The sequence below is a fragment of the Daldinia vernicosa genome (genome assembly GCF_022497035.1).
Source record: "Daldinia vernicosa strain CBS 139.73 unplaced genomic scaffold F5Y00scaffold_26, whole genome shotgun sequence".
Lineage (NCBI taxonomy): Eukaryota > Fungi > Ascomycota > Sordariomycetes > Xylariales > Hypoxylaceae > Daldinia > Daldinia vernicosa.
In genome coordinates, this window is record NW_025953942.1 from 1 (window position 1) to 26249 (window position 26249).

Sequence of the window (26249 nt, forward strand, 5' to 3'; positions counted from 1 at the left end):
ATAAATAAAAATATTAAAATTTTTAAAATTAAATTAAAATATATAAATATATATAATTATTAATTATAATAAAAAATTAAAAAAAAATATATTAACGTTAATTACGTTAAATTTAAAAATATAATAATTAATAGTTTAATTAAAATATTAAATAAAAATAAATTTAAAAGATTTTAAAATTAAATTAATTTAATAAATATTAAAAAATTATTAAATAAAAAAGTAATTAAAATTTTAAATAAAAAAATTTAAAAAAAACGAAATATTTTAAATAAATAAAAAAATTTAATTAAAAAGGAATTATTTCGAAATATTAAATTTATAAAATTAAATTAAAAAAGTTATTTAAAATTATTTTAATTAAATTTATTTAATAGTTTTATTTAAAAAAATATATTAAATTAATTAATTTTACGTAATTTAAAAATAATTTAATTATTTATAATTTTTTATATTTTTATTTATATATTAAAGTTTTATATTTTAAATATATATATAATTTTAAATCTTAATTAAACTATTTAAATAGTTAAAAGTACTTACCTACTTTATGACATAAATTCACCATCTTACGTGTTTGCTTAAAAACTGTGTACGAAGTAAACCAACTTATATCGTATAAACAAAACAAGAAGTTAACATAAAAACTAAAAAGAGTGTTAGTATCGATTATTCAAGGTTGCTTCTATAAGACCATAAAGTCCAACGAAATTCCACACTTACGCTAGTTACATGAGGTACCAGCCAGTTAGGAATTCCGACATCATCAACGAGGCATATTAACAAAAGCACGAGGATTGGACCTATAAAGTCCTACTTCTCCCAAAATATTACATAAACCAGGAATATGCATTATATAAATAGTGCTGGTTAATTACCCTTCCCTTACACAAAGCCACTGTTTGACCCTACCCTTCCCTTCCATATGAATATTCATTATAATATTTACGCAATTATTTATTTCTGACACCAATAGAAAGATCCGAAACTGATTAGTAAACACCTTTTTCTTGTTTTCCTAAAATAAATAAACACGGATTGTATTACGCGAGGCTATGTGAATGAGTGAGCAATCAGGCAAGCTATTTCCACCTTTCTTGGACGAAAGCAACATGATTATACTGCTAAGGACCTCTACCGTAGTTGTGGGTCATATCTCGGACGGCATAACGCAGCAATCAATTCGTACTACTCAGAGATTCCACTATGGACTATCAAACCCAGAAACGCATGTTCCTACCTTGTGCCAACCCTCAAAGAAACGAAATGAAACATTATTTTGCCGTCTTTACTTAGGGGCTTGTGAAAATATCGCGACCTCGGAGCAAATTTAGTTGCCAAATACTGTGGCAGAAATGCCCGAATGCTCTGTCAGGGCCATGCCAAATGGAGTGGTGGTTATACGGTGATTACCAGTCAATTTCCGCATTGTTCGCGTTTCCCCATGAGTCACCCCCTGAGTTGCCACCAGAACCCCAAGTACCGGCGGCATCGACTTTGGTTCCAGATCCCCAACCATCTGCGGCGACTCCTCCGGCCGCGGGAGCACCCCAGGCGTCGTCTGCACCGGTGTTACCTCCAGCAGCCCAGGAATCGCTACCAACATTCTGGCCGTCCTTGGGTCCGTCTGTCTGCCACGCGTCTCCAGTGTCTCCCTCCTCTTCTCCAAAGTCGCTCTTATCGTCCTCCATTTGGAAGTTATTTGGGTCCACACCCTCGGGGATGTACTGCTGGAGGAAGTCGGGTACCGGCTGGTTGGTTTCCATGAGTATCTTGGTCAAATCCTCAGCGAGAGACTCATCGCGCTCAGTGTAGAATGAGGTGGCGGAACCAGTGTAGCCGATGCGGCCGGTTCGACCTGTAAGGTGTTAGTAAACGAATAAAATACTCCGGAAATGAAAGGCAACTTACCAATACGGTGAACATATTCCTGAATACCGCCATGGTCCGCACTTGGAAGATCAAAGTTGATAACATAGCGGACGTTACGCACGTCAATTCCGCGAGCCATGACTCCGGTAGCGACGAGAATGGGTGTTTTTCCAATGCGAAACGCTCGCATTGCGTCCTCTCGCTCTCGTTGAGTGCGGTCGGAGTGAATCGAAGTGCAAGGAAATTTTTTGTGGAAGAGAAAATCATCAATCTCGTCTGCCGTGCGTTTGCTGTTGACGAATATGATGGCTCGGCCAGCCTTGAGCGAGCGCAGAAGGTCAAGAAGGGCTTCTCGCTTCAGCTCCTGCTTCACAAAAATGATGTCCTGCGAAATGTTTGCGTGGGAGCTTCCGATACGACCCACACGAATGCGAATATGGTTCATCGCAAGGTGATCTTTGGCGAGTTTGCGAACAGCGCCAGGGAAAGTGGCCGAGAATAGCATGTACTTCACATTTCCTTCTTCCTGTTCTATAACGGATATTAGATTTATACCGATGTGTCAGAAACGCGGGAGCTTACCTCCACCGGAGAGGATCCTCCCAAATTCCTCCTGCCAATCCATGTCGAGCATCTCATCAGCCTCATCGATCACCATGTATCGAAGTCGACGAAGTGTGAACAGGTGCGGGCGCTCCATGATATCGATAAGTCGACCAGGAGTGGCGACGAGGACATCGCAGCCTCGTCCAATCTGTTGGAGTTGTTCCTGAATCGGTCCTCCTCCATAGACCACACAAGGACGAAGCATTGTGCGGTAGCAGAATCTACGCGCTTCGTCGAAGATTTGAATTGCTAGTTCTCGGGCAGGACAAACCACGAGTACCAAAGGCTCAGCTCGCACGTATTGGGCTGTTCCATTATCAAACTGCTCGGGAGGTGGGCGGGGAGCAGCCAACTTTTTGGCTTTGCCCATCAACTGGTTCAAAATAGGAACCAGATATGCGGCGGTTTTGCCCGAACCTAAGAAATAAGTCGGTTAGCCAGAGCAACGTAGAGTGATGATAAAAGATATGTGAATTACTGACCGGTTTGGGCAATAGCGATCAAATCATGTCCCATCTTGATCGCCGGGATGCAATACTTTTGGATAGGGGTCGGTGTTCTATAACCTGCCATCTCAACATTCTTCATCATGATAGGGTGAAGACCCGCTTCTTTGAAGTTAGAGATGGGGATGATACGCTTCTCACCCTCTTGGGAGACACTGATCTCAGCGATCCTTGGAAGGTTAGCGAAGATAGTAAGTCGTGAAGGCAAATGAAATGAACTTACTTGGAGAAATCGACGCCGGCGCAGTGTCGCTCCTCCGGGCGGCCGAAGAGCTCGAGCTCTAGCTCTGGATTCACAGGGCCGATTTCACCTTCGTCGCCATCCCATTCGTAGATGGCGCCGCTACTGCCCCACTTGCGGTCAACATCAGTTTCAGTGTAGTCAAACGCGACAGGCTGACCCCAGTCTGCAACAGGCTTCTCAGGATGCTGCGCAACGGTGGTTGAAGGCCCAGCAGCTTGCTTAGGGGCCATAGGCTTCCCCTCAGGAGAACCCCAGCCGTCAGACATCTTGATTGATGAACCAACAAGGTTGTTTTCGGAGTTCTAGAGATCTTAAGTCAGTGATAACAGAAGACGTAGTACTCATCCACTGGCTTGCAAGGGCTTTGAAGCCAGAACATCAGATACGGGGGAGTACAGCTAGCTAATAAGCGAATAGAGGTTTCAGACAGTGTGATATAGATAATGTTTAGGAGGGGGTGAAGAATGTCAAGAAATGTGGTTTTCCGGGGTGTTAAGGTTAGAAGTTTGATATAGGGATATAAAAACAGTTCGTATTGGTTGAAAGGAAACGTAAATGCGAAAAAGCGCGAGCAGATACTTACTTGCTGACTTATGTCTTGTCAACTTGAGAACTTGACTGTTGTGATAGTCAAGTCTGTAAGCGCGAGCCCTATGCGATAGATTATTAGCAAAACGTTGCCTTGAAGGACGGGAAGGTCTGCAAAAAGCAGCAAGAGAAGGTAAAATAAAGTAGCAGCAGTTCGTGCAAGTGATGGGGAAGCAAGAATTATGCCAAGAAGAGGTCTTGCGGCATATACAAGCTTACCTACCTAGTAATGACGAAGAAGCTGAGACCTAGATTGAGGGTAATATGTTATTGAAATTATCCAGCCAAAGCGTGCAGGAATGGTAAGTTCTTGAGGTGAGTTTCTTCTTTTAATGAAGACTTAGATGGTACCTCAAAGAAGTTGCTTGCAGAGTACAGGTCGGCGGTGGTTGAGTCGCGTGAAAGGGCGCCTAAGTAATAGACGATCGAGAAGAATATGAAGGGTTGGAGAGGCTTATGTGCTGAAAGGAGGATAGTAAAGAGAAAGTAAAAGGGAATCCGGGTGTGTTGTCTTGTAAGGCAAACACGTCGATGTTTACCTTTAGCAGAGTATGGTTGATGGATGATGGTGGGAGATGATGAGGGAGAGGGAGGAGGAGACGTCAAACTTACCTTGGATGGGTAGCTAGCCCTTTGCTTTGTTGAAAGATCGAAGAACTGAAGACTGGAGTTGTGGTTTCTAGATTATCCTAGGCTACCTTTCCAGGGGATCCTGTGGTAAAGTAATGATGAGGTAAAAAGTCAAAGTTGACTATGGGAGGGAAGGATGGGTTCTCTTATAGTTTCTGGTTGGAGAGAATCAGCACCTTGATACCTCGAGGATCAGGAAGTAACAAACTTAGGAAGGAACAGCTATCTAGGTAAGTTGAGTTGTTTTAGAAGGAGCCCCGTATATACTTGCAAGGTATACTTTTCTTATGTGAAGTATTAAGTACGCGTACTTAGGTGGGTAAGTACCAAATCTACTATAACTGCTGGTGCAAGTATGTGAAGGGTACAGCTTAGGGAAGTAGAGCTAAGTACGAGTTTACCTAAGGCAATAAGGTGCATAAACAAAACGAGGAAGCAGTGATGGAGATGAATAAGGCTGTGACTATTAGGGGAGGAAGCACCAGCCCAGTACATACCTTTCATTGGACACTGCAGTTCATGTACTGATAGGTATTGTCTGCATACACTGTAAGACTCTAACTTGGAAGGCACACTATGTAGAATGTATGTGTTATGTATTCTTAGGTCTCCAGGACGATCATGTAGGAGATGGGTGCATGGCCTAAAGCACTGGGACGATATGCAGATCACTGTAAGAGATTTTTGAAATGTGGTAAGCTGGCTGGAGTGCCTCAGTGGGGGACGTCAGGGTCGACGGCATGGTTGACGACGTGGAAATGGCTAGCCCCCTAGAAATGAATGGGGGGTCGAGAAATCAACGTCTACTCTCAAGAAGATTGACTTACTATGGCAGCATGTTACTATATCTTTGATTCATCAACGACCTTGATTAAAAGGGGTTACTTGAAAGCCTCTCCTTATGCTTTTCGAGAGCCTTTACCTAGGTACCTAACGTATGATTTATTGATAATGGGTTGGATATATAGTATAGTAGGTGTGTAGCTATAGTATTAAATGCCCTCTCTACTTAACGAAAGTCCCTTTGAGTGTACATGGATATATTTGTTTGCTAGGATGTAACATACACCATCAACCTGTTATTGCTTTTGGATGTTGACAGGAAATGACGGAAATATGTCCGTTCGTTCATAAGCTACATGCATGTTAGAGCTTGAACAAACAAAGGGTAAAGATCATGTAAATGGGGTTATGCTATGGGTACTTGCAGTATAATTAGCTGTAAAACTCTTAATATGATTAAGGATTAAGGGATGCAAGTAAGTCTTTATGGCATCACTATTATACGCAGCATGGCTTGGGATCTATATGCAGTATTGTAGGTTATTGAGGTAAGTAACGTTCAATGTAATGTGCAATGCTCATTGATGCCTTATATTGATATTAAAGCGATAGAGATCGGGTGAAATTTGCTTGCCTGGGATAGACATCCATATTAATCACTTTCTGATGGGATGCTTTACCATAAAGCTTTACAATACATTACTACGCCGAGCCGAATGCAAAATTTAGCACGGGTAGGAATGCTGCGTTTAATACGGGTTGAAAATTTAAAAACACATCTCAGAGCGCCTAGATCCCTAGTTTACATGATATAGCCATCCCATAGATGCTCGTCATCGTTGAATCGTGAAGTCTGTTCGTAGTCACCCATACCATCCTTCAACACTTGATCTAGCGTTGCCGCAGCTCTACCGGCTGTCCCACCTTCTTTCTTGGCCATATCTACACCGGCCTCAACAGCTGCTCTAAACCTCTTCTGGAAGATATCTTGTCTATCTTCTCGGTTTCGATAGAGCTCACTATCCTCGTCTCTAGGGGGCTTGAATAAGCCGAGATATCCAAGTGGGTCCGACGTCCGCGGCACGCAACATATATTGCTGACCCAATCGTTGGGGGTCCAAGTTGTAGCCATTCCTGGCTTGAATCCTATATCTAGAAATTTGGACAACACCAACATCTGTCGTGGGAAAGACTGGCCGTATTTCTTGGCACCAAAAGTCGTCCTCGGAGCAGAAGTCCAACCACTCTTCGCCGCGATGGTTGGTGCGGATTTAACGGCCCATCCGAGAACCGACATGAAGTCTCTAAGCGGTTTGACCCAACAACCAGCACTTGAGACGACATCCTCACCGGCGACGTCAAGTAGCCATTCCATATAATTCAGGCCATCATCCTTGACCTCCTGCGAGATATTGGTCATGGTACCTCGAATATAGAGCATGATCTTCTCAACATGAGGGCGGACTTCATCGGCGGGAAGAGTTCGTAGTAGCTTCAGCAGCTGACCGCGCACAGGTCCCGAGGAGTCGGACATAATGGGAAGAATTTTCTGTAGTAATGTCGACGTGCCTACTGGGTTTATCGGCGGATTCGTCGAGAGCTGGCTCGCGAGGTACGATAACGCATCTCGACGTTGAGTGTCCGAGCGAGAGCTCGTCAGAGAGAGGTTATGCTTGAATCGTTCGGATGGATCCGGCGCATTCTCAGCAAGTTGCTGCTGCAAGACGATAGCTACGATGGTTTAGCAAAGAGAACTTCAATTGCGACGATGGATATCGCATGAATAGCATCATAATCATACCTTTGGATTTAAAACTGGTATCCGTGAAGTTAGAAGGCTTTGCCTTGGGCTTCCCTACTTTTAGCTTGGGCTTCTGGAAGTCCTTCTTCTTTTCCTTCTTCTTCTTAGCGCTGGAACCCATCTTGACTCGGTCATTGGGATGAGCAAGAACTGGCGCGATAGGTTCAGTAGACCGATTGGCCTTGCTATCCCATCATACACCTACGTAACTGAGCTTCGCGACGGAACTATCGAGCACAACTTTTTGGCGGTAAGTAGCGGCATAATTAATTCACTGACCCCGGATTTTCTTTGTGGCTTGGCTATCTTATCACGGTGGCTTGCCGCCAATGTCTTAGCTCTTAGTGGCTTAAGCTAATTTCTAGGTACGGTTGTCTAAGGTTGGGTACAGGTACCAAACAAAGAATCAATAAGCTCTTAATTCACCTTGAGGGCTGTTCTCGTTCGCAATTACTACGAAGGGTTCTTCATTCAATCACCAAAAATAAATATGGCAGAAAAGGCATTGGTACGAAGTATAACCCTTTGGTATTAATATATGTATCTAACTGATGACGTACGTAGCCTTCCGTCAACACGGAATCCATAGAAGACGCACTCCACCGGCTCTCCAAGAAGCCTGGGGTCAAGGCCTGGCTTATGTTAGACCGGGTCAACGGTGCCGTTCTCAAGACCAACGGCCAGATCTCCACGATTAGACCTGCGCGATCTGTAGACAGGAAAGCTTCACTGCCGAGCCCTACGGGCGGCTCCTTCTCGACCGAGGCCAGCGCGAGTACCGACAGCGAGACCCAAGCCGCACAAGAGCTTGCCAGCATGGTGTGGAGCTTCTTAAGTACGGCTGGGAGCTTGGTCGACGAGATTGACACCGAGGTAGACAGCCAACTGTGTTTTAGAATGAAAGAGGGGCTAATGATTCGACGTAGGACGAACTGAAATTATTGAGGCTGCGCACGAAGAAGCAAGAACTAGTCATTGTCCCCGAAGCTAAGTATCTGCTGGTAGTTGTCCACGACACACCTCCCGTGTAATGGAACGCGTCACATTTCAGGTTATCGAATCTAGCGGGACTCCTGGCTCGCAATTTAACTGGCGATTTTCTCAGCCAGTAGCTTACAGCATACACGGCGTTCAGCGGCGTTTAGGATGGCATTATACCCAAGATTTCCAGGGTGGGAATGATTTATGTTGATGACCTAGGGCTCTCCTAATGGGACTCAATGTCTCTAATAAAAGAATATTATCGTGTATGGTCGACTTCTAACGTAAGCATTACTACGTGATTAGGTCTGTTTGAAGTATCCATAGCATATAAATGGAATATGCTCATTGCGAGCCGAAGGTCGCACGGCCTCTCCATGTGGTTCGCATAAGCGGAATCCAACCCATCACTGGCGACGAACATAAGGGAAGATTTGATACACATCACTCACTCTACTTTTCCCCCATTGACGGCGATGGGAAGACTTATGGCTAATACAGTTTTCCAAGAACAGGAGCCAGAACATTATCATATCATTACTCGCTCTCGGTCATTATTGCGGTATTATACCATACGACGGTAAATTGCGTGTAGTTCGTACATGAGCAAGGCTATGGACGCTACAACTATTAACCAGTGCTCGGCGGCTAAATGGCAACACGTTGTCCGTGTCAGACTTGACTACACTGGGGTTGAAGGGGTGTTCTTTCACCCCTATGTTTACCACCCAAAGTCAGCTCAACCATGCAACAGACGCTTCAGCTACTATCAGACTCACGGCATTGTTGGGTAATGTATAGGGTCTTCCTTTCTTAGTGGACGTTTTCCCCGGCCGTCTCTAGGCTATTTCCGCGTGATAGCAAGCTGACTGCAGTAGTTGAGACCTACTCCTGCAGACGGTACACGATCCAGGTATGGTAACTATCAGGCTTGTCGGGGTCCTTCGCGCGTGGAGCGTAGCGAGGTAATCCAATTGAATAAAAATGTTTGCGCCGTGGCTCTGCAGACAGTTTCGAAAACCCGAGAGCGCTTGCTCTTATGACTACCTCTGCATCTGATGGATCGGCATTTGACGCAGCACCAAGGGCATCGAGGGGCGTGTCCCCCCGCCAGAATCCGGTTAGTTGACTGGTTTAGAGGAGACAAGACGTTGCTCCAGCCTTGATGACAGCACTTGCCATCATCCCCTTTAAGTCTACGTTGGCAACTAAAGTTAGTGTCCAAAGGACCATAGGATTACCAAAATGGCATCTGGGTGACTAACAGAGCGGATAACATTATTTCTGCTACGCCTGCCAGCAAATGCCTCCGTGAAAGATATTAATGCGAATGAGAGAAGAAAGCCCGTTGCTTCTGGGGCGGGGAAACACAATATAGCTACTCTAATAGGTTTGGTATCGAGGCCGCCGATATAAACTACCATTATAGTACATATTTCTATCGGTTACGAGATAAATAATCTGTGGCATTGGAGTACCGTAGCCTCGGTTTATACTTTTGGGAAGAGCATTACAGGTATATATGAAAGAAATCGAGCCCGGAGAGACAGATGAAACCGGACATATACGGTTCCGTTCTCCCAAGATTAGAATTATACGAATAAGTCGAAGAATATCGGATGCAAGAACACGCTGGCCTTAGAAGAAATCCTGAGTCGGATACTTGATGTTAAACTAAGACTCAAATGGTCCCGATAATGCAAACCCGATTCGATTTACATCGAGTTATTAGCATTGGCGACAAGAGGAATCTCATCACGAGGGCTCATCTTACATCCTATAGCTATGGCTATTAAAAGTGCCACATGAGCTGGCAATGATGGATGAAACACGCCTCGGCTCCTAACCCAAGCGATTAAGAGTATACTTCCACGTGAACTTTCGGCATTCGCATAATCTTGGGTAAAATAGTCAGCTGTTGGATGAATACGGGATGGGGGAGGCCGAGGATAATAATAACCCGAACCTCGGACACGTATTTACGACGCGTGAATTAATGTGTAGCCGTGATTTGAGGTCTTTCAGTACTACAACAGTAGGTGTAGATGCGTAGGAGGTATAAGACGATCCTCTCAGAAAGGCTCCATAACTGGCGTTATCAACTAGCACGACGAATATCGCAAATTTGCTGACTGCGGTCATATCCGATGTTAGTTGATCCGCAGTGCCATTTAAAGTGCTGCCAACTCAATACGCAGACAGCGAGTCATCGCCAACTTTAGCTATATGATTCAGCACCAACTAAATATTAGTTCCGGACAAGCGGGAAGCTTTATGATCGTCGTCAGCTGTAACTGATCGCCGCAGTTATCATCCTTGGAGCGTTTCTAGAATACTGTAATCGGAGCCGAACTGGGCTACGGTAGGATGACATACCTGGAACAGCCTGACGCCCCACGGATGTGATTGAGAATCCCACAAGGTCAGGGTAATTGACTTGGTTATTCTCTAATCGTAATAGGACAATTGAGTTGGTGGGTACATAGTATACGATAGAATCCAACAATGTACCATTGGTCGTCGCATGGAACGGCGCCTTAGGAACTTTCTATGGAAGCAAGGGTCAGTTTTCATTTTCCGGCTCAGTTCAGTCAACGTGTCCCACATAAATTAAACAGAAACGTTCGGATTTATCACATTGGAAGGTTGAAGGTGAAAGGCCGCCTTCATTAAAATTAAAGTGCTATACAACTTGTACGGCACTGCTCAGAATTCTGGCGAAAGACGCTTCGGTAATAATTCGAAGGATAATTCGAAGGTTGTAAGGATGCACCATAAGGCTGACACTGTTTCAAAGTCGTAAATAAGAACTTTTGACAACAATGATGACGAAACGCATTCTAATCTTGTACAGAAAATCTGATAGAGAGGGTTCGTACTCGGTGGGCGGCTTAAATCGCGAACCGCAAGGGTGGTACGAAGCGAAAGATCTAGTGGATCTATCCAGATGGCCACCCACGCGAGCCACGTCAGGCATGAAGGCTGAAACTGTAAGTGAGCCTTAGCTAGAAGGTGGATGGTATATAGCGTGAGATAATGTCGGTGTGCGGCTGTTACATATGAGAAAAGCCCACATCTATCGGAATACCGGTAAGACGCATGATATTGCTGGCGTTAGGAACTGAAGTACCAACGATTTTTAATGGGGGTGAATTTCAAACAGGTACCAAATCGGTAGAGGAAACATCCCCTGCACATTCGACCTCCGAAGCCTATGAGGAGGCAGTGGAGGTGATTTGAAACAATCCAAAAATGTATAGGATAGCTAGCTTACCGGTTGATTATCTTGTTCATCCATAGCTATCCCAAGCACCCACAGCCCGAATCCATCTACCATGTATTGTGACGTCCGGCACTTTGAACGTAAGCTTGGCGACTCGTGGCATCATTCATATTACTGGCCTGGCGTATACAAAGATAGATCGGATATTTGACATTGCGGTTGGTTTTAATATGGCCGTGTGGCCGCCCAGCCTGATTTCCCATAATTGTGTAATCTGATATTTACATCTGGCATTAGGTGCGCCTATCATCGTCTTCTAGCATATCGGGAAGACCGTAATATAGAGGATCTGGTCGACCGGCTTTTAGCACCACTCGAACTTAATATCCTTGGTCCAACCTCATTTTGACATCAACTGGGTGGCTTGGCGGGTTGTTCTCATGGCACACTTATAACCAGTACGACAGATCAGTTCTGAAAACCACCATGCACTTTCCGCGCAATATACCGTCGGACGTTGTGTTCGACGCTCTAAACTTAAACAACCGGAAAAGCACACACGACTCATCCATGAGGGTGCCATCGTTAGCTGTGTTTAAACCCTCAGCACTGATCTTCATTACCGACGCCAAGGAACCAACCAATGGGAACCGGCAGAAACCTTCATCTAAATATGCTCGAATTCGAGAGTTTGTACGTCGGCCAAAAGAACAGAATCGCAAGACCCCTCAGGCGCGAATACGGAATAAGTTGCAAAAAGGCATCCGTGGGGTAATTAAAGGTGTCGGAATGAGTAAAGGTGAAGGACTACGGCGACGGAGTGGATATGCAAAAAATGATTCAGGCGAAGGTTCGGGTTCAAACTCACGCACAAGCGCGGCCGTCGCGGATGCAACTGCAACTACGACTACGACTACGAACACGGCCACGACTGCAGGCAGAAGTACAAGTACATCCAGTGCGGAGAAATCAAAGGCCAACACAGCAGCAGCAACGGTACTGTACCTACCATAATTTCCTTTTATAGCAACCCTTACCGCCCCTACCCTTTTCTCTCCACATTATCCTTGTCGGGGCACGTGTCCGCCAACTGGTAGTTAACCTAACTGCTGGAGATTCTGGGGCAATTCGTTAACGACGCAGCTGCAATGCTGCAATGGCAATTGCCAGATGCGCACGTACGAGTCAGTCCCCTGCCAAGCCTCGGTACAAGTATTGTATATTGTACATACAATGTCATTTCAGTTTGGCAGTGAGGGGGGAAAGCGCATAGTTGTTGGATAGACCGCGACCCCTAAAACTGCTTGTCTTATGACCTCAGCTGATGTTTCTACCTAGACCCTGCATGCGCTGTTTTCTTTTCGAACCTTCTTGTTTTTATATTTTCATTTGTTCCGGTAGATGGAACTAAGTAGTTCACACAGCTGAATTATTTATATCTGTTTCTGGAGTAGGATTCTAGATACTTCTCGCGTGTCCAACATCTCCTATTAACCAGCGCTGCCTATAAGGAGCTTTTTCGGGGTTTATCACTAACACCGCTCGTACATCTTAGCAGACTTCGAGTGCACGGCCGTCATCTGAGAGACCACCATTATCTCCACGTGTGCCCGTCAATTCTAATAAGCCGCTCCCATCTCCGCCTCCTCCGGGTGCTATAGATAAAGTCGATGGCAGGCCTCGCAAGCCTGTGTTGAAACTCAATCGCATCATGGCAGCATTGACCGATACCGAGATCGAGAAGCTATTCTCCGGAGCTCCGCAATTCTTCGCTCGGTCTCAAGGTCACGGCACCGGTGCCCCGCACCCATCCGTGGCCTTCCCTTGGAATGACGAGTTGGGCATTAGAGACTTAACTGACCATGTCCAGATCGGAGATAATGCGTGGGGTTGCGTAACTGCTGGACCCCGGATCATTCTCCGGGATCCCCTATCCGTAGAGTCGCCGTCTTATAAGAAGCGGCCTCACTTCGATGCAAGATGCCAGGAACGACCAAACATGCTTAGCATGCAGGGCTTAGAGAAAGGTACTATCGGTTATCAAGCGGCTTTGGAAATTTCTATTGCCGACTCCCTGCAAGAGGAGCAGTATGGTTTCAATAGTTTGGGATCCAAGGGTCACGTCATTGTACAGCAGCGCCAGAGGCTGATAACCTCCAAGGATGGCTTGCGGCATCTCGATGATTCGGAAATCATGGAACAGCTAATCAAATTGGAGGAGAGGTATCAGGCAGAGCGAAGGGGTGCTTGGATAAATTCTCAGGAGCTTTACAATGAGCTATTCACTAAAGTTCTCCATCCTCCGACTAGGGTTATTGACCCCAAAAACCCTTACAGCTTGGCTGTGCAAATTCATGCCTTAGTAAAGGTATTGGCAGCGCCGAATGCCTGGACCGACTTCTCATGCGTCGAATGGAGGATCCGTCTTGGCCAAATTTTGTGGGCCTTCCCCTTGGATGATGAGATCTTAGACGGGGCATCTATCAATGAGGGAAAAAACGCGCAAGATCGAAGTGAGGAACGATATTGGCTGTTGCTTCAAATTCTTCTTGCTTGCGAACTACTTATTCGATTAGATGCCATTACGGAGGGCGATGAATACGGCATAGGTCAGAATCTCAAGGCCTCCGAGGTACACAGATTTGAAAAGGAGGCAAATGTCTCTGTTAGATGGTCCTTGATTCTGGCCCGATCGTGGCTGGAAAATATCAGGGTTGAAAAGCAGCAAGTGGATCACTCCGAACCGCCCATACATAAAGGATGGCTCTCTTCGTTGACGAGCAGGATGAATCTTAAGCATGAGCAGCACATGTACGGGGCGCATCATGTTGACCACAGTCAGCATCATGACAACTCTTTGTCAGAGCATGTGTACACAATACAAGGAAAATATAATGAGAGGCAGGTTTACGGGTTAATACACTTCGCGCGAAAACTACGCTGGCCAGACATACAACTTTCCGGCGCAAAATTATCCGAGAAGGCTATGGCGTTAAGTAAAGCAACCCCCATTACTACGCTTCCCCTCGATTATGATTCCCGCCGCTCCTCATACTTTTCTGATGGTGCATCATCAGTGCGTGACAGAAAGCAACCGGCTAGACGGAGGAAGATTGAAGCTGCGTTGCACGCGTCCGGATGGTTCTCGAAGTCATATGTATCCGGTTTAATCCTGCCGGGTGAAGTGCTATCGCACCATCTTATGTCGGCTTTATTGGAGGTTGATGAAAATGTATTGGCGAGGCTCGGTCCACTGGTGAATCTCTGTGGTGGTTTTGTCTATAGTGGGAAGAGCTTCTGGAGTACAGCTTGCATCGTGGGCCGTGTGTTGGCTGCTGGACAGGGTGCAGCAGAATGTATGGGCTGGATATCGAGTGACGTGACTCCTCGAGGGTTCGACGAGGGCTGGGTGAACATTTCGGTTGATGCAATCCCAGGTAAGCCCTCTTATTTCCGTTCAATCTAGTTCAAGCCAGGTACTTACTATTGCAGCCGATGTCGCTCGAACAGGAAGGAAAGCCAGGATATGGGGTAAAACAACTATCGAACGCGAGTCCGATGTTCTCGGTGATGCTGACCCTTCGAGCGTACTGCCCGCCGACTTTATAATCCCATACGAAAATGCATACCCCAATCCACCCCCCTCGAATATCAGAGTAGAGCTTAAATCGTTAAATTTAAACGCCTCGGTAGACAACGGAAGCACGACGCCTACCACAGATAGGAATTTTCGCCCGGTTTCGAACCCCAACAAGGAAGAGGGCGCGGGAATTCAGACTTACCCTGCTTCTGTAACGTTTACGATATCTCACGACGCACTTGAAAAAGACGAGTATCACAAATTTGCGCTTTCCAATGACGTCTACTTTGTTACTGCTCATCCTTGCGTCGCCTCTAGTTATGTCAAATATTTTAAATCCCCCACCAGCCCTACTATCCAGCAAATCGACGTCGGAGGTCATAATTTCAATGGCAAGTCTGCCAGCGCGGCACATATTACAGGTTTGTACCCCTACATCACGCCTCTCTTACTGCACCTTACTGACATGTGCCAGGCCATCCGCTCCATCGATTTTATCATTATACGGCAATTCATCTCACAGATCTCATCAACCATCCTTCTGCAAGTCTAGAGGACCTATTATGCAAAATACCAGTTAAAGGCCATTCGAGAAGCCACTCCTCAGCCTCTATGTCCAACAGAATTCCCCGATTTTTAGTAATCGACTGTGTAACGGGCTTTGCGCCACCACAATCAACGGACATGCCCTCGCTCTCTCGCATGTCTTCGCTCTCATCGTCATTTGGTACGGAAGCCATTAATATGCCACCATTACGGACGTCTAATTCACTAGAGATGGAGCGGCGGCCAAGCACAGCAGCATCATCCCGCAGCAAGATCGAGCGGATCGACCCGCCAAGCCCCAGTCCCGAAGCTAAGATGCGACTCGGAACGCGTAGGAGGCAATTCGGGTCCGACCTCGAGATCCTTGTTCGCGCCCTGTGCGCCGAAAGGGGCTGGAACGCAATTATCAGCCGTCGTAGGAGGGGTTGTTTATCTTGCGCCATCAGAGAAGCGGGGGCTCTAGGGTGGAAAGTCATTATCCGAGTCGAGTAAATAAAGCGTCGGAATGAAAAACATTAATAAAAAGAGTACGAGAAAACAGTATCTAGCCCCATACAAGGGTTTGGTTTCCGAGGTATGGAGCGGTTTTGGTAGCGCGGTTTAAAATTACAACATGGCACAAAAAATTCGGGTTATGAAGCGGATATGTATGACAAAATGGCATGCATGGGCGTAAGAGGGCTATTGTAGCTCTTTCTTTCTTTTGTATTAGGCATATTTGCGAGATACCCAGCTCTTTACGCTAGTAATAAACAAGGAATTTTATTCTTGGAGTTTTTATATTTCACCAAACGGCGGCCTGCGAATTTGACGGAGAATTCGGGCGTAGAAGGCTACTGACGTTTTACCCCTTCCCCGCCTTTACCCCTTTTCCACCCCTACTATGTTACACGTATATTCACATTAATCGTTGAACTTGGGCAGCCCAGGTTCAAATACCCTAAACTATAGATTGATATTGGTCAAGTAAATGTGCCTTTCGTAGGTATAAAATATGCTGCGGTATATGATTGTCATTGATAGTTACGGGGCACTGGAAGCTACATTACTCACCTCGCCCCCTTATAGAAGATATGTTGTTTCGGAATGTTGTTTATACGTAATATAAATGGAGGACCAGGCATTCTTTATCCAGCCCCTACAGGACTATTGACTAGATTGTTATAACTCTATCATAGGCGAAAAGTTAAAGTCCCCATTAAAATTAGTATCCGCCATTAACATCCAGCTTCCGTCGTCCTGCACATTTTCCGGCAGCCATCGAAGCGGCGTTTCGACGGGAACGGGTGATTCTAACGCGTGGCCCTGATTCCCATCTTGCATATATGGGATCCCGGCAGCTACTATAGAATCGATATAGCTCCATTCGGCAACCGTAAGGGGTGGCTTAGACGTTGAGGGGCAAGATACGGCGGTCACTGAGGAGGAAGGTGTTGGTATGAACATCTGGACGTTGGAGCCGATTTCTAAGCCCCCGGGAGAAGAGCCAGTCATTATCTGCGATGCGTCTTGTCGCGGGCCCCCGGCCCCGTTTAGTATTGACGCTTTTTGCTTGTTGAATAATTGACATAGAGTCGAGGCGCAGCGGGCGGCTGCTGGTGTGCTGTTCGCCTGTCTGAGTATTTCGAGCCCGAAGTGAAGTCTGGCATTGGCCTCTCGAGCCAACACTGGGTCCCCGGCAGCGGTTTCGTTTTCGGTGAAATCGAGCACGTTTACGGTGCAGGCGACGAATAGTGTGTATGTCTCTAGATACGTTATATATCGCAAACCGAAACGCTTGACGTGTAACATGAGTAGTGTGTCGGTCATCTTAGCCGCCTTGGTACATCTCTCCTTTGCAATTTGTTGCAATGTTCGATAGGGTCGGCATAGGAGTATCGTGGCTGCTTGGTATGTTAGGTTTAAGAGTAAGATGTGTAAGGGGGGAGAGACTATTTCCGTAGAGGTGGTTTCTTTGATGAATATTTCCGAGGGGAGCTGATCGGCCCAAGACTGCAATTGCTGTAGGGTCGAATTAAGATACGTTAGAAGGTGGTCCTGTCTCCCGCTATGTGGCCGGGAGTATAAAGTATCGAGAATATTCTCAATGATGACGCTGAGCTCGCAGTATGCGGCAAAACGCGTACTGCTCAGGGATTTCTGTTCCACCAGGCCGTCCACAAACGAATTATATGTCGTCGCCGGCGGCCATGCTTCGTCATCAGCATCATGGCCATGTAATAATGTGTCCCGAGTCGGGAGTTCTACTGAATAATGTACGGCCGGTGCTCTGCCCAGACATACGCTCATAGTTTTATCCCACGTATAACAGCTCCAGAAGACTTGTTTCCGCACAGCGAGCTCTTCGTCAGTGAACTGTTTCGCCAAGTTTCCGAGCTTTTTGGGCGAAACGTCTATCCCAAGGTCGCGCATCATTCTAAAGGCCGTTCCAGAGTATAGCCAGCCTTGTGACACGCGCCCGCAAGCGCACTCTCGCGCGGATAGTATAAGTAGACCTTGGATGGTAGGAATGGAGCTGCCCTTGTCGATATCGCTGGGAAGTAGCTGTAGAGCTCGAGTGGCAAAAGTCTGCCCAACTTCTGTGGCGTCTCGGCGTGTGGAATACCGAGCAGCTTGCGCAAGTACAGCGCATAGTAGAAAAGGGGTAACGTATGACCCCGAACTGTAAAGATCCCCTAGATGTCCGTTAGACTCTGAAAAAAGATGTATATAAAAACATACTAACGTAAAAATAGAGGCTTGCATAGTACGCAATGAAAGTGGTGTGGGTAGCACCAATAGGTATCAAGGAGGTCATCCAGGAGGCCACGGGGTATTTCTGCCAGGAGCGAGGCTGTGTCGTGGAATTCGAATATCGAAGGGATAGTCGCCATGTCATGAATATAAGTTCCGGTGCTAATATCTTCATGACTTTCTGTGGGACTGCTCTCTTCGAAGTGTTTAGGATCTATGTGGTATAAACTAGTCTTCCCATAGAAGTTGACTCGCCCGTCCGTACCAACAGAAGCCATATCAGCGGCATCGTCTGGACTTTCAGCAGTGACGCTATCGTCCTGCTGGGGGCTCTGTAGATTAAAAGAGCTTCGAAATGCACGGGATCTCCCTTCATTTGGATTTATTGTTCTAATAGGCTCGTTCAGGAGAGCATCCCGATCTTGGTCTTTGACACGCCTCAGTTCCTCGATCTTGTTTTTGTATGCTTGCAGTTCGTTTTGCAATGATACTGTGTAAGCTATTGATGGGGCCCTAAGAAATCATGAGTACCCGTCTCTCTCTATTGGTATTGATATAATGCTTACTTGTCGTACGAGCAGGTTTCACCGTTTGAAAGACACTTCTGACAGGATGGCATAGCACCGTTACATCTGGCTTTGCGCCTCCTACAATTTGAGCAAGCAAATCCATATTTCCGCGCTGGTCTAGAATTGGGTTGTCGCATCATTCGTTATGAACTTTAGGTACTGTTTCACTCAACAATTCACAAGAAATCGGTGAAGTCTATGAGATGAGACTTTATTCTCTTGTAGGATATGAATATACATCCTTCAACTTAGAGGGTGGAGTTAAAACGTAGAGGGGGTCTATACGGCAATTAGGTACTCCTTTACTTCCGAAACCAATTGGAGAGGCGAACAACGATATTGATCCATGTCCAAGATGCTTTGACCACCAAGTGCCTACGGTCATGCGGGGTGGCATGCACATGTAGAAGTAGAATAATGAGATAATCTGACCGTAGGCATATCGTACTCCTCTGATCTATTTGCAATAGACTCATCAAGCCGGAAATTCCAGGTCATATGCAAGAGCGTCATCCTCGCAGATCTCAGTGCGAAGTTCCTGGGCGCTATGCGGCCCGTGTTAGTTAATGCGGACTTTCCTAAAATGATGGGTGTAAAACGTACTATAGGTGGGCTGGATGAGTTGCGTAGCCCGCTATGTCCTCCGCTTTCTCCAAGACCGCCACGACACCCATGTTGTAGCCTCTACTTCTATGTGCCGTGTCAGGCCATGGACTATTGATGTCTATCTTTAGGAGGCCTAATACGATTCATGACTGTAAGCTTAAAATAATGGTGTGAATTTAATAATGGTCACCTACCAGGAATCTGCGATACCATTGCTGCTGCTCTCCTTTTGAATTCATTGAGGCTTTCCGCCGGCGCTGACGGCTTTAGCCGAAACAGTACTACAGATGTTAGTATCGCTAGCACACCCCGAGAACAATAACATTACCTATGTGGTATAAAGGCATGGCTTTGAGAAGATTGATGTCGTGATTAAGTATTATAGAGAAGAAGATATATACCTATTCAATCACGGAGGAAACACGGGCTTATAAATCGATCTCGTTACTACCTATGGCGGAACCTGGCCGTCGTAGCGCTCGGAATATTGATAGTATACCTACTTGATCCATTTCATATCTCCATTCAATAACATTGCTCGGCTTAAGGAGGCAAATGAGGTACCAAGCCGTATGAGGATTAGTATCCAGCCGATCTCGCTTCCCCGGAGTATATAAGTGACGCTCCGATAGGATCCGAACACTCGGCCCCGCATTAACCCCGAGTCGGCGAAGGGTATCTTCAATTAAGATACCGGCATATCCGTAGTCATTCTCAGAGAAGAAATGCTGGACGCCTCAATTCACCATATAATATAGTTTTCAGATAATTGCAGCTTCGTTTGATCAGATTCTCCGCTCCGTAAATTGTTGTCTTCCACTAAGTTAACATCAAGTTGAAGCAACATAGGATGTCCGGGATGTCCAGGGATGTACGTACTACCCCGGCATCTTCCCGCGCATGCATCAATTCCCGCCATGGGGGTTACTTTGATACATGATTTGTCAAATACCTTCTTTCCTTGATGTCACTGCCATAGTAAAAGTGTCCGTCACGTAGGGCCACGAACATCGCCACGGGCATCTACCCGCACGGAAGTGGCGATTATTAAATCAATGCGTATGCTAGAGAGATCCCGATACTTTGGGAGCCCTTGTACCCGGCATCCTACCGAACTACCGCTGGTATTTGCTAGCTAGTAGCTTCTCTCCCTAGATATTTGATCCAGTCTCTTATTTGTAGTGCAGGATATGTTAAGAAATGGATATTCGTGTTGGGAATAGTAGCTCACCCGCTCAACTACCAGGCCTTCTCCAAAGTACTCATTAGGTAATGGCAGACGTTAATACTCTTACGAATCTCCAGAAGACCTACGCAGGTCCCCACGCATCACCAGCATCACTCAATACCCCTTTTAGAGAAGCACTCAGATCATATTCCACATCACAGTCGCTTCAGTTCTCTGTGAGTAGCAAATTTTCTATTTCGAACCCACACCATCTGACCAGTTTCGTAGGAGGATACTTTAGGAAACATTTACATCACTCGACGCGAGCGGGATACAGATATCGCGCCTATTGCTATTGCTTTCCCACTAGACGGTGGCCTTTCTGAACCATCCTTCACAAGTGCCTTTCGCGTATTTTCTCTTCTATCCGAAGTATCTCTTCCATGCAACCCAGTTCTCGTAGGATGGACGACTTTAGGGTCGCGACTCATCGGTCAAGAGCTTTGGGAAGCATCAGCCACGGCACCTTCGTATAGCGTGCCCCCAGAATTGCAGGAGTTCCAGGGAAAAACTAACGCAAAAGATGTATCATTCTCTGCTGTTTTTGGAGCGTCGGAGCAGAAGGGGATACCCCTGAGAATTGAGGGGAGCTCCATCCTCGTCGAGAAAACGCGAAAGCTCGCGACAGGACAGACAGATATCCGACAGTCCCATAAGAAGATTATTAGGGCGCCGTGGGTTTCTATCACGGGGCCTGAAGCAGAAGCTGTGGCGGTTGCAGCTATTAAGGAGTATAGCGCCTACATTGTAGCTTTGTTCGATAATTTTGATTAGTGTACGGAAAAGCAACTGGATATTTCGTTTAATTTTACGCTCTATACCTACGTACCAAATTTGAGTGTAGCGTCATGTAGGAAATTCTACTTACTAGGTGTGGTGATATGTTCGTATGTTTAACACTCATCTTAGAAAATACTCGGCTAGTCCCAAAACTCTATGGAAATCTACGTAGTCGCTCCAATGTGAGGTATCACTATGACATAGGCACACATCCCCCACACTCCAACCCCAAGAATTCATGTCGTAATGATCCCCCTCCCTCCAGACCTATTGCGGAGGCGAGTACCTGTGAGCTGTACCAGAAACTATGTCCAATGCCGGGACCCACCGTGCGAACATCCGGCAACTTGCCGTACGGGCCTTCGGGTGCCTTGGGGATAAAGCCGTGGATTATGATAGAATTTGGTAGGATTGTGAGATTGTGTATAAAGCAGGTCATGCTTCTCATGGTACGAGATAGCTACTTGAAAATCACAACCATACCACAATTTTACGTGGAAACATGGCCTCCCAAATCAAGTCGTCCGGTTACATACTTCGGGACTCTGTTAAACTTTTCTACGAACGGGAGGGCACTAATGGGTCTAGGACTATTCTGTTCATCCATGGGTTTGGAGGGACCACGAATGCCTTCCAACCGCTGGTTTCCAGCTTGCAGGATTTCGATTTAGTTCGCTTCGACTGGGCCGGTCATGGCCGGAGTTCCGTACCGCAGAGTACGAGTATCGAGTCATACGTGGCAGACTGTGAGTGTAAGACTTGCCTACCTCTGAATATACTAAGTCAATATCGTATTCTAATATGAAAATCAGCTGTCATTGGCTACTTGGAGTTAAAAGATATTCTGGTTGTGAGCCACTCATTCGGCGGGCTCATCAGTTTTCATCTTGCAGCAAAGAAACCGGATATTATAAAAGGGGTTGTAACTTTCGGCCCCGTCAAACCGCCTCCTGAAGCTGGTCAGATAGCACTCGCCACTCGCGCCGCTACAGTTCGAAGTGGGGGAGTTGGAGCAGTTGCTGACTTGGTAATGTCAAATGCGTTCTCGCCCAAGTCATTGGTCAACCGGAAAGCAGAAGTAGCACTGGCCAGAGAAATGCTTACGAGACAGGATCCGGAAGGATATGCTTTGGCCTTGGATGCTCTGGCAGGAAGCTCGGCGCCTGCCTGGAAACAAATCAAGGCTAATGTTCTTGTTATAACTGGAGACGAAGATAAGGTATCTACGGCCACGACAGGAGCAGATATAGTGAAAGATATTGGATCGAACGCCAAACAGGTAATTTTCAAGGATACGGGCCATTGGCATGTACTGGAGAGTACGGATGAGTCTATTAAGGTGATCATTTCGACTGCTAAAAATATTGCGTAGTGTATTCTAGACTATAGATGATGTAGTTACTCCAGCTACCGCGTGCTCAGGGGTTTGGATTGGAGGGGGAGATATCTATAAAGCAATAGGGTTGATATTATGCTATGCTGTTTGACTCTTTTGGTCAATATCACCGAATGTGTCTCTTCTTAACGGGACGTATACCTGTAGAATCCCTGCTAATAGAAGCTTTTTGATTGTGATGTACTACGGAACCTATGGTATAGAACTACCAAGACTATTCCCCGGCTAACTAATCGGGGATATCAGGGCATATAAGGTAACTTAACTACCGGCGTCAGCAGTAAAGAGATGGAAATGGTCATACCCAAGTCGAACCAACCATAATATTGATTCTCCATCACAAGTAGGTTTTATGGAGCAGTATATAATACCTGTTTGTGTATACACGGCTGGTCTTGATCTATATAATGCACGCGAGACTAACACACAAAACCTTGTTTCCTACTTCTTACTCAAACTAAAATCTTCGCCTTTGAACGGTGGTAGGCCTGCCGTAACTCGCATTCCCGCGGCACATGAACTCCAATCCAAACTCTCACCACCCAGAGCCTTGGTGGTGGTGAGGTGGTTCCATGCCTGATCAATAAGAGGAGTTGGTGTAGATGTTTCAGCACCTAACTGTCGTATATATGCAGCGTCTTTCATCCCGCCAGGTAGAGTGAACCCCGTCGCGCCGCTAAAGGCTCCGTCTCGAATCTTCTTCCCATAGTTTATCCAAGCTGGCGCGGGGAACCATTGTTCTGACAAAACGTTAGCTTATTTTCGTAGGTAGGTATTTGCTACATTTTCCACTTACGGATGAATTCGTAAAATAACTCGGCGTCAAATCCTGTTTTCTCAGCTAGAGTGAAACTCTCTGACATGAGCTCGATTGTACCGAGAATGCAGCTGTTCCCTAGAATCTTGAGGAGTGCTCCTTTCCTTGTGCTATCACCACAGTCGATAACGGCTTTTCCGATCATCGGAACGATGTACTCCTTCAGTGTAGTCCTAGCTTTCTCATGTCCAGATAATACGACTAAAAGCCCAGCACTTGCAGCTACAGCGGGTGGACCAAAGACTGGACAAGACAGGAAGCTCGAGCCTTTGGCTTCGGCTTCGGTGTATAATGTCGAGGACGTGGTTGGATACAAGGTCGAATGGTCCACAAGGATAAGGCCTGGTCGCGCAGCGCATAGAATCTGGCGGTAAACTGACAGAGCAACGTCGTCGTTTGCAACGCAAGCATGGATGATGTTGCAGCCCTTTGCTATGTTCTCTAATGTGTCTGCTACTTCAAAGAAGCCTCGTGCAGCAAGTTCTTTGGCTTTGCCCCGAGAACGATTCCATAGCTTGACCTTTGGGAATCCTTGTTTTTGGGCATAGCTGGCCAGGTTTAGGCTCATCACAGAGCCCATATTCCCAAGGCCGACGAAGCCAAATGACGGGATAGCAGAGCTTTGAAAATCGGCCATCTTTCCAATAAGAGAATTGAAGTAAACAGAGAGGTAGGTAGTAGATTTATTGATGGTATTAGAGAGAATACCGAGCAATGCTGAAATTCCATCTTGTATGCGGTCTTATACCTAGTTGTTGTGGTTGTATGATACTCAAAGCCCCGCCATGAATAGGAGGTCTTGATACCTCCAAGTACGGCAACTCTCCGAAGAGTATAGGGCAGCGATGAGTGGCAACCCCGCGGCAACTTTCCGGGCAATATGGAAATACTCCACGATCTCTCTAACCGATCTACACGGGAATGATGTAATCCATCTATATATATGGCGCCTTGACTTAGGATGTAGTCGAAATTGACAGGACTATTCCACGTTTAGCAGTGGGTCTATTTAGCTCGATATCGCCCTTGAGGTTTCTATATTGCCCCTATTTATCTCAAAATTACATATATCGTCATCTCCGGGTTTAACAATGGCATCCACAGATATCAGCAAGAAGCTCAATGGCCGTGTCGCGGCTGTCTCTGAGGGTCACTGGGTTGAACCGACTGCAGAAGTTAGTCCGGTGAATGGGCTACCATTCTATAAGCCAACACCCGCCGATATTACCATAAATAACCATGAAGATGATGATAAGGCCAGGATTTTGTTCAAGAATGTCAACATCTTTGACTCCACTGGCGCGGACCCCTATCTGGGCGATGTTCTTATCGAAGGGGAAAGAATTAAGGCAGTTGGAAAGGTTGACGCAACCCCTGATTCCGACACCCTAGTTATCGACGGAAAGGGCAAGAAGACCCTCATGTCCGGTCTTATTGACTCCCATACCCACTTCAGCTGGAACAACTCGCCGACTTTGGATGGATTGACCAGAACACCGCTAGAGGAGCATGTGATACAGACAGCACACTCAGCGAAGACATACCTAGACTATGGATACACGATGTGTTTTGGAGCGGCTTCCGCACGACCCCGTCTCGATATTGCTGTCAAGCAAGCTATTAAATCCGGCCTAATTACAGGCCCTCGCTCCCTAGCCAATTGCCAGGAGATAACGACGACGGGCGGTGCGATAATCCCAAGTATCAGTCAATTCGCAGACGGCCCTGACGCTATGCGCCAGGTCGTGCGCAAATCTATCGAACTTGGCGCCGACAATGTTAAGCTGAGTATGACAGGAGATTATACTCATGAAACTATGGGGTATGTATACTTCTAAATAAATCTCACCCTACGTTTATTGGACGGATGTCGAACTCATTCTATTTTCTTTAATTGGAGTTCTTGATCTAACTAGCGTTAAAGAGTTTTGCTAATTATCGATCATACGAACAGGAGCGAGGAGACCTACTATACTCTGGCTGAGACCAAGGCGGCCGTTGAAGAGGCCCACCATAGGGGCAAGCGTGTGTGCACCCACGCCCGGTCCGCAGCTTCAGTGAAGATGTCGTGTTTAGCCGGTGTCGACATGATCTACCACGCCAGCTACGTTGATGCCGAAGGGCTTGATATGCTCGAGGCGCTCAAGGACAGGGTCTACGTAGCGCCGGCTATCAATTTCCCTCTGCTTAGCTGCACAGGCGAAGCGACTCCTTACGGCCTCACGCACGAGATGGCCAAGAAAAGGGGTTTAGTCCACGAAGTGGAAACTGCCAAAAAAGCTATGAAGGAGCTCAAGAGACGCGGAGTGAAGATCCTTCCTGGGGGCGATTATGGATTTGCCTGGGCACCCCACGGAACCTACGCAAAGGACCTTGCCCATTTCGTCAACTTATTTGGGTATACTCCTAAGGAATCTCTCATCGCCGCGACGGCCCTCGGAGGAGAGCTTATGGGCTACCCGGACGACTTGGGGAAGGTATTGCCTGGATACTACGCCGATGTCATCCTAGTTGACGGGAACCCGTTGGAGGATATCGAGCTCTTCCAGGATGCTTCCCGGCTGCACACTATCGTGATAAACGGGCACGTCCACAAAAATGTGATGGATATCGAGAACGGCACGCAGCGCGTCGTAATAGGTAGCACCCCGAATAACTCCGGAGTTGGTCCTAACTTAGCCATTTAAAAGAACTAGGAGTAGCAAGATCTGGACGCATAGGGTACTACGGTTGACGTATGTAATTTAGTTTGAGCCCTAC

At 46.3% G+C, this 26249-nt stretch overlaps 12 protein-coding genes across 12 annotated transcripts; 6 read left to right on the forward strand and 6 right to left on the reverse strand.

Moving 5' to 3' along the window:
- Positions 1-1101: 1101 nt before the first annotated feature.
- On the reverse strand, positions 1102-3494 carry F5Y00DRAFT_270119 (DEAD-domain-containing protein; the record flags this gene model as incomplete). Its single annotated transcript, XM_048012565.1, has 5 exons — positions 1102-1858; positions 1912-2403; positions 2455-2895; positions 2961-3154; positions 3208-3494. 5 exons carry the CDS (start codon positions 3492-3494, stop codon positions 1410-1412), a joined length of 1863 nt encoding a protein of 620 aa, XP_047864297.1. The 3' UTR covers positions 1102-1409.
- A 2372-nt stretch (positions 3495-5866) lies between these two features.
- On the reverse strand, positions 5867-7250 carry F5Y00DRAFT_238226 (Pre-rRNA-processing protein IPI1). Its single transcript, XM_048007923.1, has 2 exons — positions 7031-7250; positions 5867-6960 (listed from the first exon to the last, which is right to left on the reverse strand). The coding sequence occupies exons 1-2, from the start codon at positions 7149-7151 to the stop codon at positions 6032-6034; spliced, it is 1050 nt and encodes a 349-aa protein (XP_047864298.1). The 5' UTR covers positions 7152-7250; the 3' UTR covers positions 5867-6031.
- A 150-nt stretch (positions 7251-7400) lies between these two features.
- Positions 7401-8280, forward strand: F5Y00DRAFT_238227 (uncharacterized protein). The gene is made up of 3 exons (XM_048007924.1): positions 7401-7538; positions 7595-7903; positions 7957-8280. Exons 1-3 carry the CDS (start codon positions 7521-7523, stop codon positions 8059-8061), a joined length of 432 nt encoding a protein of 143 aa, XP_047864299.1. The 5' UTR covers positions 7401-7520; the 3' UTR covers positions 8062-8280.
- A 1091-nt stretch (positions 8281-9371) lies between these two features.
- Positions 9372-10448, reverse strand: F5Y00DRAFT_238230 (uncharacterized protein). The gene has a single exon (XM_048007925.1). The coding sequence runs from the start codon at positions 10151-10153 to the stop codon at positions 9923-9925; it is 231 nt and encodes a 76-aa protein (XP_047864300.1). The 5' UTR covers positions 10154-10448; the 3' UTR covers positions 9372-9922.
- A 734-nt stretch (positions 10449-11182) lies between these two features.
- Positions 11183-12098, forward strand: F5Y00DRAFT_238232 (uncharacterized protein). Its single transcript, XM_048007926.1, has 2 exons — positions 11183-11823; positions 11876-12098. The coding sequence occupies exons 1-2, from the start codon at positions 11721-11723 to the stop codon at positions 12007-12009; spliced, it is 237 nt and encodes a 78-aa protein (XP_047864301.1). The 5' UTR covers positions 11183-11720; the 3' UTR covers positions 12010-12098.
- A 286-nt stretch (positions 12099-12384) lies between these two features.
- Positions 12385-16133, forward strand: F5Y00DRAFT_238234 (uncharacterized protein). The gene is made up of 3 exons (XM_048007927.1): positions 12385-14671; positions 14727-15236; positions 15290-16133. The coding sequence occupies exons 1-3, from the start codon at positions 12946-12948 to the stop codon at positions 15850-15852; spliced, it is 2799 nt and encodes a 932-aa protein (XP_047864302.1). The 5' UTR covers positions 12385-12945; the 3' UTR covers positions 15853-16133.
- Positions 16134-16521: 388 nt separating this feature from the next.
- On the reverse strand, positions 16522-18712 carry F5Y00DRAFT_253351 (fungal-specific transcription factor domain-containing protein; the record flags this gene model as incomplete). Its single annotated transcript, XM_048010041.1, has 3 exons — positions 16522-18035; positions 18086-18606; positions 18660-18712. 3 exons carry the CDS (start codon positions 18710-18712, stop codon positions 16522-16524), a joined length of 2088 nt encoding a protein of 695 aa, XP_047864303.1.
- Positions 18713-18856: 144 nt separating this feature from the next.
- F5Y00DRAFT_238238 (uncharacterized protein) lies at positions 18857-19744 on the reverse strand. The gene is made up of 5 exons (XM_048007928.1): positions 19597-19744; positions 19463-19549; positions 19266-19401; positions 18995-19207; positions 18857-18941 (listed from the first exon to the last, which is right to left on the reverse strand). The coding sequence occupies exons 1-4, from the start codon at positions 19613-19615 to the stop codon at positions 19138-19140; spliced, it is 312 nt and encodes a 103-aa protein (XP_047864304.1). The 5' UTR covers positions 19616-19744; the 3' UTR covers positions 18857-18941; positions 18995-19137.
- A 254-nt stretch (positions 19745-19998) lies between these two features.
- Positions 19999-21340, forward strand: F5Y00DRAFT_238239 (uncharacterized protein). Its single transcript, XM_048007929.1, has 2 exons — positions 19999-20672; positions 20725-21340. The coding sequence occupies exons 1-2, from the start codon at positions 20541-20543 to the stop codon at positions 21268-21270; spliced, it is 678 nt and encodes a 225-aa protein (XP_047864305.1). The 5' UTR covers positions 19999-20540; the 3' UTR covers positions 21271-21340.
- Positions 21341-21778: 438 nt separating this feature from the next.
- Positions 21779-22648, forward strand: F5Y00DRAFT_253352 (alpha/beta-hydrolase; the record flags this gene model as incomplete). The annotated part of the gene is made up of 2 exons (XM_048010042.1): positions 21779-22028; positions 22089-22648. 2 exons carry the CDS (start codon positions 21779-21781, stop codon positions 22646-22648), a joined length of 810 nt encoding a protein of 269 aa, XP_047864306.1.
- Positions 22649-23113: 465 nt separating this feature from the next.
- On the reverse strand, positions 23114-24126 carry F5Y00DRAFT_253353 (NAD(P)-binding protein; the record flags this gene model as incomplete). Its single annotated transcript, XM_048010043.1, has 2 exons — positions 23114-23412; positions 23469-24126. 2 exons carry the CDS (start codon positions 24124-24126, stop codon positions 23114-23116), a joined length of 957 nt encoding a protein of 318 aa, XP_047864307.1.
- Positions 24127-24580: 454 nt separating this feature from the next.
- F5Y00DRAFT_270121 (composite domain of metallo-dependent hydrolase) lies at positions 24581-26176 on the forward strand (the record flags this gene model as incomplete). Its single annotated transcript, XM_048012566.1, has 2 exons — positions 24581-25311; positions 25444-26176. The coding sequence occupies 2 exons, from the start codon at positions 24581-24583 to the stop codon at positions 26174-26176; spliced, it is 1464 nt and encodes a 487-aa protein (XP_047864308.1).
- Between the last annotated feature and the right edge of the window lie 73 nt (positions 26177-26249).

Coding starts and splice junctions, on each gene's coding strand:
- F5Y00DRAFT_238226 (XM_048007923.1), bottom strand. CDS start 7,151: ATGGGTTCCAGCGCTAAGAAGAAGAAGGAAAAGAAGAAGGACTTCCAG. Junction 6,961..7,030: donor TACCAGTTTTAAATCCAAAG/GTATGATTATGA, acceptor AAACCATCGTAG/CTATCGTCTTGCAGCAGCAA.
- F5Y00DRAFT_238227 (XM_048007924.1), top strand. Junction 7,904..7,956: donor TCGACGAGATTGACACCGAG/GTAGACAGCCAA, acceptor GATTCGACGTAG/GACGAACTGAAATTATTGAG.
- F5Y00DRAFT_238230 (XM_048007925.1), bottom strand. CDS start 10,153: ATGACCGCAGTCAGCAAATTTGCGATATTCGTCGTGCTAGTTGATAAC.
- F5Y00DRAFT_238232 (XM_048007926.1), top strand. CDS start 11,721: ATGCACTTTCCGCGCAATATACCGTCGGACGTTGTGTTCGACGCTCTA. Junction 11,824..11,875: donor CATGAGGGTGCCATCGTTAG/CTGTGTTTAAAC, acceptor CAAGGAACCAAC/CAATGGGAACCGGCAGAAAC.
- F5Y00DRAFT_238234 (XM_048007927.1), top strand. CDS start 12,946: ATGGCAGCATTGACCGATACCGAGATCGAGAAGCTATTCTCCGGAGCT. Junction 14,672..14,726: donor TTCGGTTGATGCAATCCCAG/GTAAGCCCTCTT, acceptor TTACTATTGCAG/CCGATGTCGCTCGAACAGGA. Junction 15,237..15,289: donor CAGCGCGGCACATATTACAG/GTTTGTACCCCT, acceptor GACATGTGCCAG/GCCATCCGCTCCATCGATTT.
- F5Y00DRAFT_238238 (XM_048007928.1), bottom strand. Junction 19,402..19,462: donor AATGGTATCGCAGATTCCTG/GTAGGTGACCAT, acceptor GAATCGTATTAG/GCCTCCTAAAGATAGACATC. Junction 19,208..19,265: donor ACTCATCCAGCCCACCTATA/GTACGTTTTACA, acceptor CGGGCCGCATAG/CGCCCAGGAACTTCGCACTG.
- F5Y00DRAFT_238239 (XM_048007929.1), top strand. CDS start 20,541: ATGGCAGACGTTAATACTCTTACGAATCTCCAGAAGACCTACGCAGGT. Junction 20,673..20,724: donor CACAGTCGCTTCAGTTCTCT/GTGAGTAGCAAA, acceptor CCAGTTTCGTAG/GAGGATACTTTAGGAAACAT.